The sequence below is a fragment of the Peromyscus maniculatus genome, chromosome X (genome assembly GCF_049852395.1).
Source record: "Peromyscus maniculatus bairdii isolate BWxNUB_F1_BW_parent chromosome X, HU_Pman_BW_mat_3.1, whole genome shotgun sequence".
Lineage (NCBI taxonomy): Eukaryota > Metazoa > Chordata > Mammalia > Rodentia > Cricetidae > Peromyscus > Peromyscus maniculatus.
The window spans coordinates 97,582,931-97,595,193 of record NC_134875.1 but is presented as its reverse complement, the minus strand read 5'-3'; the positions used below and the strand labels follow the sequence as shown (position 1 = coordinate 97,595,193).

The 12,263-nt window shown below is 35.4% G+C and overlaps 1 protein-coding gene across 1 annotated transcript in view; it reads right to left on the bottom strand.

Moving 5' to 3' along the window:
• Window positions 1-12,263, bottom strand: part of Il1rapl1 (interleukin 1 receptor accessory protein like 1) — a 1,285,879-nt gene that overhangs the window by 13,420 nt on the left and 1,260,196 nt on the right. Inside the window, exon 9 of the mRNA XM_016006057.3 lies at window positions 4,239-4,382. Within this exon, the coding sequence (XP_015861543.2) occupies window positions 4,239-4,382 (144 nt within the window). The remainder of the gene's footprint in view (window positions 1-4,238; window positions 4,383-12,263) is intronic.

Genomic DNA, 12,263 nt, shown 5'->3' with positions numbered 1-12,263 from the left:
CTGAACTCCAACTCACAGAGACCTGCTGGCCTCTTCCTCCTAAGTGTTGGGGCTAAAGGCATGCACCACTGGGCTCAGCATATGCTGTTTGTTGTTGTTGTTGTTGTTTTTCGAGACAGGGTTTCTCTGTGTAGCTTTGTGCCTTTCCTGGAACTCATTCTGTAGGCCAGGTTGGCCTCAAACTCAGAGATCCGCCTGGCTCTACCTCCTGAGTGCTGGGATTAAAGGTGTGTGCCACCACCACCCAGCTTATATGCTACTTTTTAAAAAATGGATGTATAGCAGAATTTGTGTAAAGTTTCCTTTTATTGTGTAATAATAATGGTGGGAGATTAGGTAAACTACTCCTTTAAACTTTAACAAAAAACCTTACAATGATACACAATTATATTACCTTAGGCTAGTTATCAACAGCTGTCTTTGACTAAGAAGCAAACATGTTATCATTCTTACAATATGTTTTGATCTTACAGGAGTGTCAATGTTACAAGCATGACTTAATCTACCATTTAATAGCAATTACTTTCTGAGTTAGGATGGCCGGATGTGCTCTGGTTGAAAAGATGGGGCTTTTTTTTTTTTTTATTGTTAGAGGCTTGAGAAAAAGAAGTCACATTTATTTTGTACTTAGTAAGATAACTGTGAAGAATGTGAAAGGTAATGTAGATATGTAAAATATGAAGGGAAGAAGATAGCGGAGGAGACTTATAAAAAGCATTTGAAATTAAGGGAAAAGGTTGATTGACATGAGGTGGTATTGACTGACTGATGATAATTTAGGGAAAATTGTGGCCATAGAGGTAAAGGATGCCAAGAAGAACTGAGGAATGGAAGGAATGATGCAGAATGAGCATAAAAGGCAGGTAATGTAAAACCCAGGCTTAGTATTTAACCTGGTAGAAATAGTCAACATGTAATAAAAATGTAATACTAAAACAACAGAGCTATATGTAGGATATTGAGATTTAAGAATTATGTGTCCATAAACACAATTGACAACAGTACCATAAATATGATCCAAAAAGCAGTGATGAAATTTAAAAGACGTGGCAAGGTTTGAATCCAGATAACAAAACAATTTTCTATTTATGTAAAGGATTGAGTAGTTGAGTTGGGGACAAATGAAGAAAGCAAAGCATGAACATGTTATATTCAGGAAAAACAACAACAACAACAACAACAACAACAATGTAATCCTTCCATATCAGAATCTTTGTGACATGGGACTCAGAGAGTCAGGAAATAGCTGCTGTAATGACTTGAAAGAAACTGACTAAATGGTTTCCTGACGCTAAATTCTCCATTTCCAAATCTGGTACATTGGATTCAATTTTTGGGATGGGAATCAGTTAGACTTGGGTTAAAATTCTTTCTAATTGTGTTGCAAAGTAAAATTGAATCAATCAATCCAGCATTTGTTACTTAATGACTGTGTTGTTATCATTCCAGTACATTAGACTGTCTCTTCAGAAAGCTAATAAACCCATTTTCCTTCAGTGATTGAGATGGAATCCAATGCCTCATTTGTGCTAGACATGTGTTCTACCAGTGAACCATATGTACCAGTAACCTATCAGCTAATCTTTATTTCCATGTTCTCCTTTATACTCTTTACCTATCATTACCTCCAAGACTGTTTAAAAAATTCCTTCTTAGAATCAATATACTGATATAATGGCTAAGAACAAAAGAAAGAAAGGAAGGAAGGAAGAAAGAGAAAAAAAGAAATGGGCTCACCTTTGATTATTAAATTATGAATTTTTTAAAAGTCAAAAACTTCTGAAAGGTCAGGCTTTTCTATTAACAGTCATCATCCTTGGCAGAGGAAAAAGACTTTGGAGAGCTAGGAATATAGGGATTGGATATTTTCTGAAATGGTTGCCACCTTTAGAAGATTAGGTAATTATTTAAGACATAAAGGAATGTCGCTAAGATTTGGAAATTGTATGGCCTTCTGAAAAGGAGATTTCTGGGCATCAGGGAGGGAAGGAGATAATAGAAGCACCAACGTTGTGAGGCAGAATCTGGAAGACTAAGGATTTGTGTTCCTTTTCTCTAGAAGCCACCATGCAAGTGCTGGGAACTTAACCTGGGTCTTCTGCAAGAGCAGCCAGTAGTCTTGACCACTGAACCATTTCTACAGCCCCAAACATTTCAACACTCTCAGCCTTAGCAGTCTTTGCTTTCTTTTTCTCTTTAGCAATATTACATGTATATTCATCCTACCCAGATGACAATTAAGTTTATTAGCTTGGCTTTCTTTGGGCTTATTGCATTCACAGGAGCATCTCAAAGAAAGCCCTAGTACTTATATCCCTGATTATGTTCAAGATGGCCTGAAGGACAAAGCTTTAACAAATCCTAGGGCATTTATAAACTAAATTAGCTTTCTGGGAGAAAATTTAACATAATAAAATATTGTTTGTTATTGTTTCTTTGCTTTGTATTTTCACTTAAAACAATACACCTCCCAAAACAACAACAACAACAAAACCCCAAAAAAACTGAGGGCCCAAATCCCCCCAGAACACCGACAGCCATTTGGCTTGTACAAGTAATCCACTGCAGCGTGGATAAGTAGTAGCAAGGCTCCTCCAAATAAATTTCAAATCACAGAAATTCAACTGAATATGGTTCTGATTTGTTTTTATTAAATTCTATCATTTTTCTACATTCAGAAAATTATCAGTAAAGCTTGCACTAGAAATTGATGGTTTGGGCAAAAGCATTCATATCATTGTGAACAAAATTAAACATATTTAAAATAAAGTTAATAGATCATGTGAGACTTGTTTAGATAAAGTGCTTTTTAAAATATCATCTACTTCTAATTGCACAAATAGCAACATACCTTCAGATTGTGCTGAGTATATTCAATTTTAAAGATAATAGAGATTGTGGAAGTAGATTTACTTGGCCACTTATAGTAATAGCTGAATTATAATTTTGAAGAAATTTTTTCACTTCTGAGAGCCCTGGTTACCTTATAAATGAAATGGAGATTATGATACTGAACTTGTAACTTGTATGAGGCTTAATAGGCATAATTTTAAGGTGCCTGGCACACAGATTGGTGTGCTCATATTGACAGTTTTTTCATATATTCTTGGAACAACCAAAATATACTAATTTTTGTGAGCAGGGAAGAAAATATGAACAAAAAACAACTAAGAAAAAGTATGGCTTTGCAAAAACTCCCCCAAAGAATAGTGTTGCTGCAGCTTGGTGTTGCTGCAGCCTGGCCTTCACCTTAGTGGCAGCAGGAGGAGGGTAAATGGAGAGGAGTGTTGGCAATGCCAACAAACTGCTCCTTTTTTACAAGTTTGACAACTGACAGCTTTGCCAATGGACTACTCCAGAGGACGTTTGAAGTATGGCAACAGGGACAAGGTTGCGTTTTCTTTTGCACTGCTTAGTGCAAAACTGACAAAGAGCAATGCTTATCAACAAACCTTGAAACCTTAATCATTTGTACTATTTATTGTCACTTTGCAAGTGCTGTCTAGTTTTCAAGTTTGACTTATGTTTTCCAAATGACCACAAAGGAACACAAAAGCCCTTTAAGTTCAGTAATGAATGTTATTGGGAGGTCAATTTTATGAACTCTAAATTCTTTTTAGAATGTACACATATTCTTGGCTGGCCAGAGGTGAGTGACAATTACTGTTTCTGTAAAAGCAATGTTTACTTGTTCAGTATGAGCAAAACTGTTAGCTGTGTTATTATAAAAACAATGGGCATTGTACTTTCTCTATCGGTCTATCCTTGGAATGACAGTTAGTCTCTAAAAATAGAGAGATGGACAAGACTGAAGAGCTTCTTGGAAGAATGCTAAAATAGTCAGTACAGTTTAATAAAACAGCCATCAGTCTAAACAAGAACAAATTGAAATTCACTTCAACCTACTCAACTAGGGAAGACAATTAAAAGAGAAACACCTTATCTATAGAAAAGTAAAGCTGGTCTTTCAGTACTGATTACAAGGTGAGAGAAAATGAACATGCTGATGGCATTGCAATCAGTGTCTGTAATTTGTAAGTGCTGTTCAGAATACAATTCTAAAAAGGGTAGATGTTACTAGACAGGTTGCAGAGAAAACTACCCATTGGCTCTAAATTGCCACACATATTTCCACACAAAAATGATTTTACAAAGATATGCATACCTTTTCTCTTGCTGGAATAAAATAAAGGCAGGAAACAAGCAGAAGGAACAATAGAGCAGGGAAGTCATCTTACCTCCATCCAGTTCCTCAGCTCCAAAATGATTCCTGTAGAATAGCATGATTTCTATCTTGTAACACTTATAGATGGTCACCAAACAAACAAGCAGCAAGAGAATAGCACCAAGCCCTCCAGCAAGTTCAACGGTGTACATTAACTCTAGGGTGAAAAGAAGCAATGGAGAATTATATAATAATTACATATAAAAAAACCACGGCATTCTATTTAGCTGCAAGTAACTCCAGATGTGATAAAAAAAAAATCTCATCTCCTTTTCTGTGACATTTTTTTTGAAATTGGTTCTCATAGCATATCCTAGGCTGACTTTGAACTTGTGACCCACCTGCCTTAGCCTCTCAAGTTCTGGGATCATGGGCATGTACCAACATACTCATCTTGTGTGAGGATTTAATCCATCTTTAACTTTCAATTCTGTTTCCGTGGTAATTGGATAAGGTAATGTGTGACAACGTTGCTTAGTAACTCGGCTTTGGTAAAAATGAACCTGGTTGACACATTGCATAAAATTGTAAATATCTAATAATAAATAAAAATTGTAAATATCTAATTGGAAACTTCAGTATTGGATTGGCCTAGGGCAGCAACCTCTACAGGTACACATATCCCTTGAGGAGGTCTGGTGAACTATGCTTTCAGAATTGATAAAAAGAAATGAGATTTTAAAGATAAGACAGCTTTATGATCACCCGAATATGAATTTTGATGATTTTTTTCTTACCTGAACTGCTACTTGGGAGTTGGGTTCAAGGTAAAAAGAGAGGGGCCAAATATCATAGTTCCTAGAGGACATGTACAGTGCTGCCTAGACTGTTGGTAGAGTTATCTAATGAGTGCTGTCTGCTCTCTCCTGCAAGAACCGATGAGTTACTGTTCTGAAAAGAGTACTGTCCAGGTGTGTTAGGGTAATCTTGAAGGCAGAAAGCATAACTGGATTGAAAAAGTAGGTCTCTTAGAGGATATCACAACAAAATGTGCTGGAAACATTTTTTAATTAAGATACTACATGTGTTTTCTTATTTTTCTTTACTTTCCCTTATATTATGCTAGACATGTTACTCTAAACAAGTCTAAAGGAGGAATTTTTGGCATTTGCTGCATACAAGCTCTCCTTTATCATACTGAATATTGATATAACAAAAATGATCAGACAAAATTTGGGATAAAATAGTTACATTTTCTCTTTTAGAGCTTATGAAGATTGTAACAAAGTTTAGTTTGCTGGTATGTAAGTAGTAAGTATCCATATACAGATATGGAAACTCACTCTGCCCTAAGTGCCTGTATATGAATGTTGTCACTGATTACCATAGTCTAATGTCATTACTGTTGGATAGCTGTTGTTCCCTGAAGTTAAGCTTGAAAAGTACTAGTTTCTTTAGTCCAGTAAGTTTAGTGCTGTGTGTGGCAGTTTTGTCCCAGAGGAAAACCTTACATCTTGGAAGGAAGCTCGGTAACATAGAGAATGTTAAGGGGGACGTGAAGCAACAGGACGTTTTAAGGAAGTAGAACATCCCCTTCTTAAGTTCAGGAAGTAAACAACTCAAACCAGATTTGCTAGGCCTCTCCTAGCCAGAGTAAGCAATAAAGACACCCCCAACCCTTCCAACCCCCAAGTCACTATCAGGCAAACTAAGCTGCAAAGACCCTGAGACCAGAGCAGCTGCCTGGAAGAGGTTCGGCCTACTGAGTCGTTGGGAAATGACACTCCCCAACCTGTCGTGCTGCCCGCAGACTGCCTGTGCAGCATGCTTTTAGGTTTCCAGGTTTCGTGAGCTATCACTCGTGCTGGGGTGGGCTTTGCTGTCATTGCAGTTATTTCTGCTCCTATTAGTAACACTAATAAAACTCATTGGTTCACCGCACTAATCCTTGGTGGGACCCATATTTTGGTCTGTCATCAGTTTCCTAGCTGGAGTGACTAGACTTTTGTTCACATCTCCCCAGGAATAGGGTCACATAACATACAGTCATTCCTGAAATTAAAACACTAAAATAGTGGTTTAGATTCTGTAATTGGGAAACTGTGAAGGAGTGGGTTATATAATTTACAGCACAGTCCATAAAAGCTTAGATTAAGAACATTAAGACAGCCGGGCGGTGGTGGCACACGCCTTTAATCCCAGCACTCGGGAGGCAGAGGCAGGCGGATCTCTGTGAGTTCGAGGCCAGCCTGGGCTACCAAGTGAGTTCCAGGAAAGGCGCAAAGCAGAGAAACCCTGTCTCGAAAAACCAAAAAAAAAAAAAAAAAAAAAAGAACATTAAGATAGTTATGACTTGCAGTAATACATATTGTTAGGTAACAAGTTCCTTCCTAAATTCTTATAAATGGGGTAAAATAGTAACAGCAATGAGACAGTGCAGAGAAAATAATTTCTCACAAGAATGCGTGTGTGTGTGTGTGTGTGTGTGTGTATGTGTGCATGCTTGTATGTGATAACATTTTTTTTCTGTAACAATTAAGAAAAATAATCTCAGTCACATTTCTCATTATCTAGTTCTTTATTTCTAGTGTAACAATTTAATAAAGTCAATACATATAATTATTATTTAATCAAGTGTATTTTTTGTATTTAGTAAAATTAAATGGGAGATTGAAGAAAATATTTTATAAAAAAAGACCTCACTATGAATTTAAGATAGAAAAAAGTCAAATAAGAAATTAAATATTTCAGAGTCAAAGTAAATTAATATGAAACAATGGAAGATAATTACAGTAGCTTTATCTGTTAAACATTGTAAGGAACCACACAAGAGACTAGCGCAAAGGTGCCAAGAACAAAATATGAAATGTTCTTCAGAATAGTGTTTCCCTCCAACTGTGTGAGCAGAAGGAAGAAGTGAGTAAGTAATACTGTGGAGTGCTTTGGGTCTTTGTTCTCAGAACACCAGGTGAACTTCACCACACAGAGAAACCTGAATGAAAGTACAGCTTATATCCACAGGATGGATCAGAACATCCTGATTTAAAACACACTGGACATTGTGGAAAAGATAGTGATTTTGATCATGACCAATTTTGTGGTCCAAGGAGCCAAACCCAGGACGTCATGCTAGATGAATGCTCTACCACTGAAATACATACCTAGCCCACATTGTGGCTTTTTTTAAGGACCTGTTTTTTTATTTATACTTTGTGCTGGCTAGTTTTATGTCAACTGAACCCAAACTAACGTCATCTGAGAGGAAAGAACCTCAACTGAGAAATCCCCTCCATAAGATCAGGCTGTAGGCAAGCCTGAAGGTCATTTTCTTAATTAGCTATTGATGTGTGAGGGCACATCCCACTGTGGGTGGTATCATCCCTGGGCTGGTGGTCCTGTGCTCTGTAAGAAAGCAGACTGAGCAGCCATGGGAAGCAAGCCAGTAAGCAGCACTCTTCCATGGCCTCTGCATCAGCTCCTGCCTCTAGATCCCTACCTTGAGTTCCTGTCCTGACTTCCTTATACAGACTGTGATTCAGGATATGTAAGTCAAACCCTTTCCTCATCAAGTTGCTTTTGGTCATGCTGTGTTATCACAACAATAGAAACCCTAAAGTAAGACACATAATTTACAACTAAAATTTCTTGCATATAAGAAAAGAATGGAAATTTGATTAAGAATACGTAATTCCCAGTCTTAAACATTGCTGATAAGAGAACATAATTGTGCTATTACATTGGGAACGTTTTCTAATAAAGTTTTAAATGTCAATGACAATTCCACTCCTATGTAGTTATCCAAGAGATATAAACAGATACTTTCAGGAAATCTTGTGCAAAAATACTTGGAGTAGTCTTATCCATACTAACCAGAACGGGAAACAACCCATCTCATTAACAGGAGATGCTGGATAAACTAGCGTCAGCCCATAAATAGATTTTATTCACCAAGCAAAAGAAGAAACTAAAGATATACACGATGCAAAAACTCATAGGGTTATGCTGGGTAAAGGAAGCCAAACACAAAGTACTATTTACCATATGGTTCTGCAAAAGTTTAGAAACAGCCTATTACAATGCACAGTGATATAACCCAGAAACTGTACTTTTTTTGTGGGATAAGTGACGGGAAAGTTTATTGGAGAGGGGCAAGGGGGAACTTTGCAGGGTCAAGGAAATAGTTTTTTTTTTTTTAAATCTTGTCTTGGGGTTGATACACAGTGTATGCATTTGTTAAAATTTATTGATCTGATTACTTGAGGTCTATGAATTTTATCTTATGCCAATCATAATTCAATTCTTTAAAATTCTGATTGCTTATGAAAAGCTATTACAAGTTCTGACCCAATGCCTGTGTGGGGAGACACTCTAAGGAAATATTGGAGTCAGAACAGCTGTTCTCCTGTAGATAAGTAGCCAAGCAGGGAATGATTTTTCTATAGTGCCTCCAAGTCTACCGTTTGCAGCTGGAGGTATAGCACTAGGCCCAAGCTTGTAACATAGTGTAAGTACCATATCTACTTAAATAGCTTTAGAGACAATAAAAATGATGCCCGAAGCACGTTCTTAGCAATTCAATTAAAAAGGGACTCATATTTCTTTAGGTGGTGTTCATAATCTACGTTTCTACATACTTTCAAACAGCTATTTTTTCTTGGTACTTTTAAAATTGTTGTATCTTTTATTTTTGAGATTATAATATAATTATAACATTTCTCTCTTCCCTTCCCTTCCTACATACCCTCCCATATATCCATCTTTATTCCCTTTCAAATTCATGGACAATTGTTTTTTTTTTTTTTAGAAATGTAATATGTACAAAAGTAAGTTATTTTTATTTCTAGAGAATATTTGAGCTATTTATTTTTATAGAGGTCATGAGTCATCAAAGTTGTACATAATATCTTAAATATTCTATATATTTAGACAATCATAGTATTGTATGATATGTAATAAGAAATAATAGGGTTGATGTAGTTTTGCAATTAATATACAAACATGAAAAATTCCATGTACTTAAAAACTGAGCAATGAATAATAATACTTCTTTTGAGGTGCAGTCATTTATTACTACTAATTAGAGCATCTGAAAACTGGTCCAAAGAAACTTAGCATTTGCCACTTGCTGTTTTACCCAAAATCTTAAGCATATGTCAAATTTCTCTTCAGATGCTCTGTGTAAAAACATGGTGTTCTGTTCTTACAGCATCCTTCGAAGGAGGTCAGGAATTAAACTTTGTCTTTTCTCACAAGGCACACACCAGTGCCTGCTCCTCTGTTGCTCTATCTTATATCAGCATATCTATTGTAAATGTGCACAGATTACTTACTATTTATTAAGTTGACCTAAATTTGTCACCTTGTGAAATGCTCTCAAGGAAAATGGTGCATTAGATTTAATCTGTATATTCCTGATCCAAGCTGAACTCTTCATTAATATGAGCCTTATGTATTTTATGGCGTAGCTATGAGTTCAGGAGAAAATCAGAAGGGCTAAATTTTGCCATAGTTAAGAGAAATTATCTGGGCCTCCTATTGCCTTTTATCTTTGCATTACTATGTGACTGTGAATGGTGTTGCCCTTGCAAATGTCATTTTCCTTTTGAAAGGAGCCTGATTTTCAGTTCTACTTTGAGTTGCCTGAAGTGGCAGCATTAGAAAACAAAAAGATTCCATTTCAGCACAATTCAACTTTTGAGAACGGAAAGAGAAAAGCCAGACTTTCAAAAAGAAAAAAAAAGTATCATTTGGTTAAAATGATAGCGTCTACCTCCTTTAAGGGACTGAGACTGAATATTGAAAATTGTAAAGCAAAATTGCTCAGCAAAAACCTAAGGGAAGCTGGCATTTGCTTAAACACAACAAATGAACAAGTGCCAAAGAGTTACATTTAAGGGCACCAACAGTCATTTAGTTACAGGCAATTTAACAATAGTCCTTGGAAAGCTCCAGTACAGTCTAAGAGAAACACATTGATTATTGCTGCAGTAGTAGACTGGCTTCTGAATAAATTGCTTCAATTTAAAACTAGATTTGCTACAAGCATTTTGAGCAATGACTACAATTTTTTTCTCTTATCAAGACAGTTGGTGCAAGCAACCCTTTAAAAGAAACAGCTAATTAAAATAAAGCACATGCCATCTCTTAGTATATTGGATTACATTGCAAATAATAAATGTACTTCGTTTATACTAATCTTGCTGCAAGTACCTAGTGTAGTTAAAAAATATATATTTTATTGTTCTGTACCTGGTATTGGTGTTTGGAAACTCTTGTTAGAAATCTTTGAAGAAGTAAAATTTTAACAAAATAAAAGTTCATGTGTTTTTTGAGCTCAGTTTGAGTTTCCATTTTGCATTTTTATCTCTATTCATATTCATATAGATGTATAATCTTGTTGAAAGTATAATGGAAGACTTTGGGTGGCTTACTCTTAAGTAGTTCAGTCTAAAATTGTTCTGTTCTTATATGAAATCCTTTGAAATATTCTCACCTGATATATAGGCTGTAAAATGCAAGTTTTTTGTGGAAAGACATGATAGACATTATAATGATCCCAGTTTATTCATTAGCTTCATTCATGATGTACTTTTCCCCACTACTATTGTGTTATAAAGAGCTAAGGTTTATAAGGATTTATCCATCCACATAACTTCATATGCATATTTATTACTCTGGAGCAGTATAAATTATTTGTTCTTGACAGGAGGATAATTATGCTCAGCCCAAAAAGATATTCAATTCAGTTTTTACAATACATCAGCACAATTTAGAAGCAGTTATATTTTTTGGGGGGCAGGGGGATGCTATATTAAGAAAACAAATTGCTACTTGTATAATAGCAAGAAAAAGTTTTGGGGAGGTATATATTCCTATGTAAGGAGAATAATTTTAAGTCTTTTTATTTTTTTTTAGAAGAAAGAAAGATACATAAAATTATCATAACCAAAATAAAAATAGATTATCAATGGAATAGCTTAATCACTGTGACCAAATATAGCATATCTTGACATTTTGGGAGGAGGTTATCAGGGAAAGTGTTAAATGAACTTTTAGTTACTGCCAATCAAGGATGGAAAATATAGCCAATGGTTAGAGCCCAATCATGATGGCCTACTTAAGACTAAGTTCCCAGAAGCCTTTGGAATTGAATTGTCATATTTTAACCCACCACAAAATAAAAATGAAGAAAGAACTAGAGTAAAAATGCATCATTCTAGGTATAATTTTGTAAAAACTTCACTTGGAATATGGTTTTTGTTTGTTTCACCTTGAAGTAAGGACTATTCTTAAGTCTATGCTTTTAAGGGAAGATATAATGAAACACAAATCCATGCGTTTGTGTAAATTATAATCAAACAAAATTGGAAAGCTTTAAATAAAAGTAGAATGCTAACTAGTGAATAAAATAGAAATGACATAGAAATTCTCATTTTCCTCCACCATAGTAACAATTGATTCAGGTAAGAATTATCAATAAATGTTAAAATTATGAGGTAGACAATTGGTGAGGCAGGATGCTCACATTCTTAAGGTACCTTCTTACTGATTACTTAAAAAGAAAAATAAGCACCATTTTGCAAAAGTGGCATAAGTTAATATTGCCAGGAGTGATATAAACTGGTCTCTGGTATAAAACACTAAGAAGACACACATCATTGATGGTAGCTAGAAATGGATAATAATTTGAAAAATGAGGAGGTGTCAGGCCAATCTAGACTGAAGGACAGCTGTAAGAATCCAACTCAGCTTGTTACTACTCTTCAGAAAATAACAGTATTGATTAAAGACAAAGAAAAGTAAGGAGCCATCTCAGATTAATGGACACTAGGGTAACTGGACATCTAAATGCAAGGCATTTTATTATTTTGAAAATGTAATATAAAGAGTATCTGTTGAGACAATGTCTATAACTAGACTATAGACCTACCATATAAGAGACAGTAGCCTTTTATTATTTTGAATTTTTGTAATTTTGGTAAATGTTCTTTGGATGTATATAAAAAAGCACTTGGCAATTTAAGAGAGTCACACTGAAGAATTAGTCACAATGTCTGCAATGTACTTTCTGTGATGCAGCATAGTATATTTTTATCCA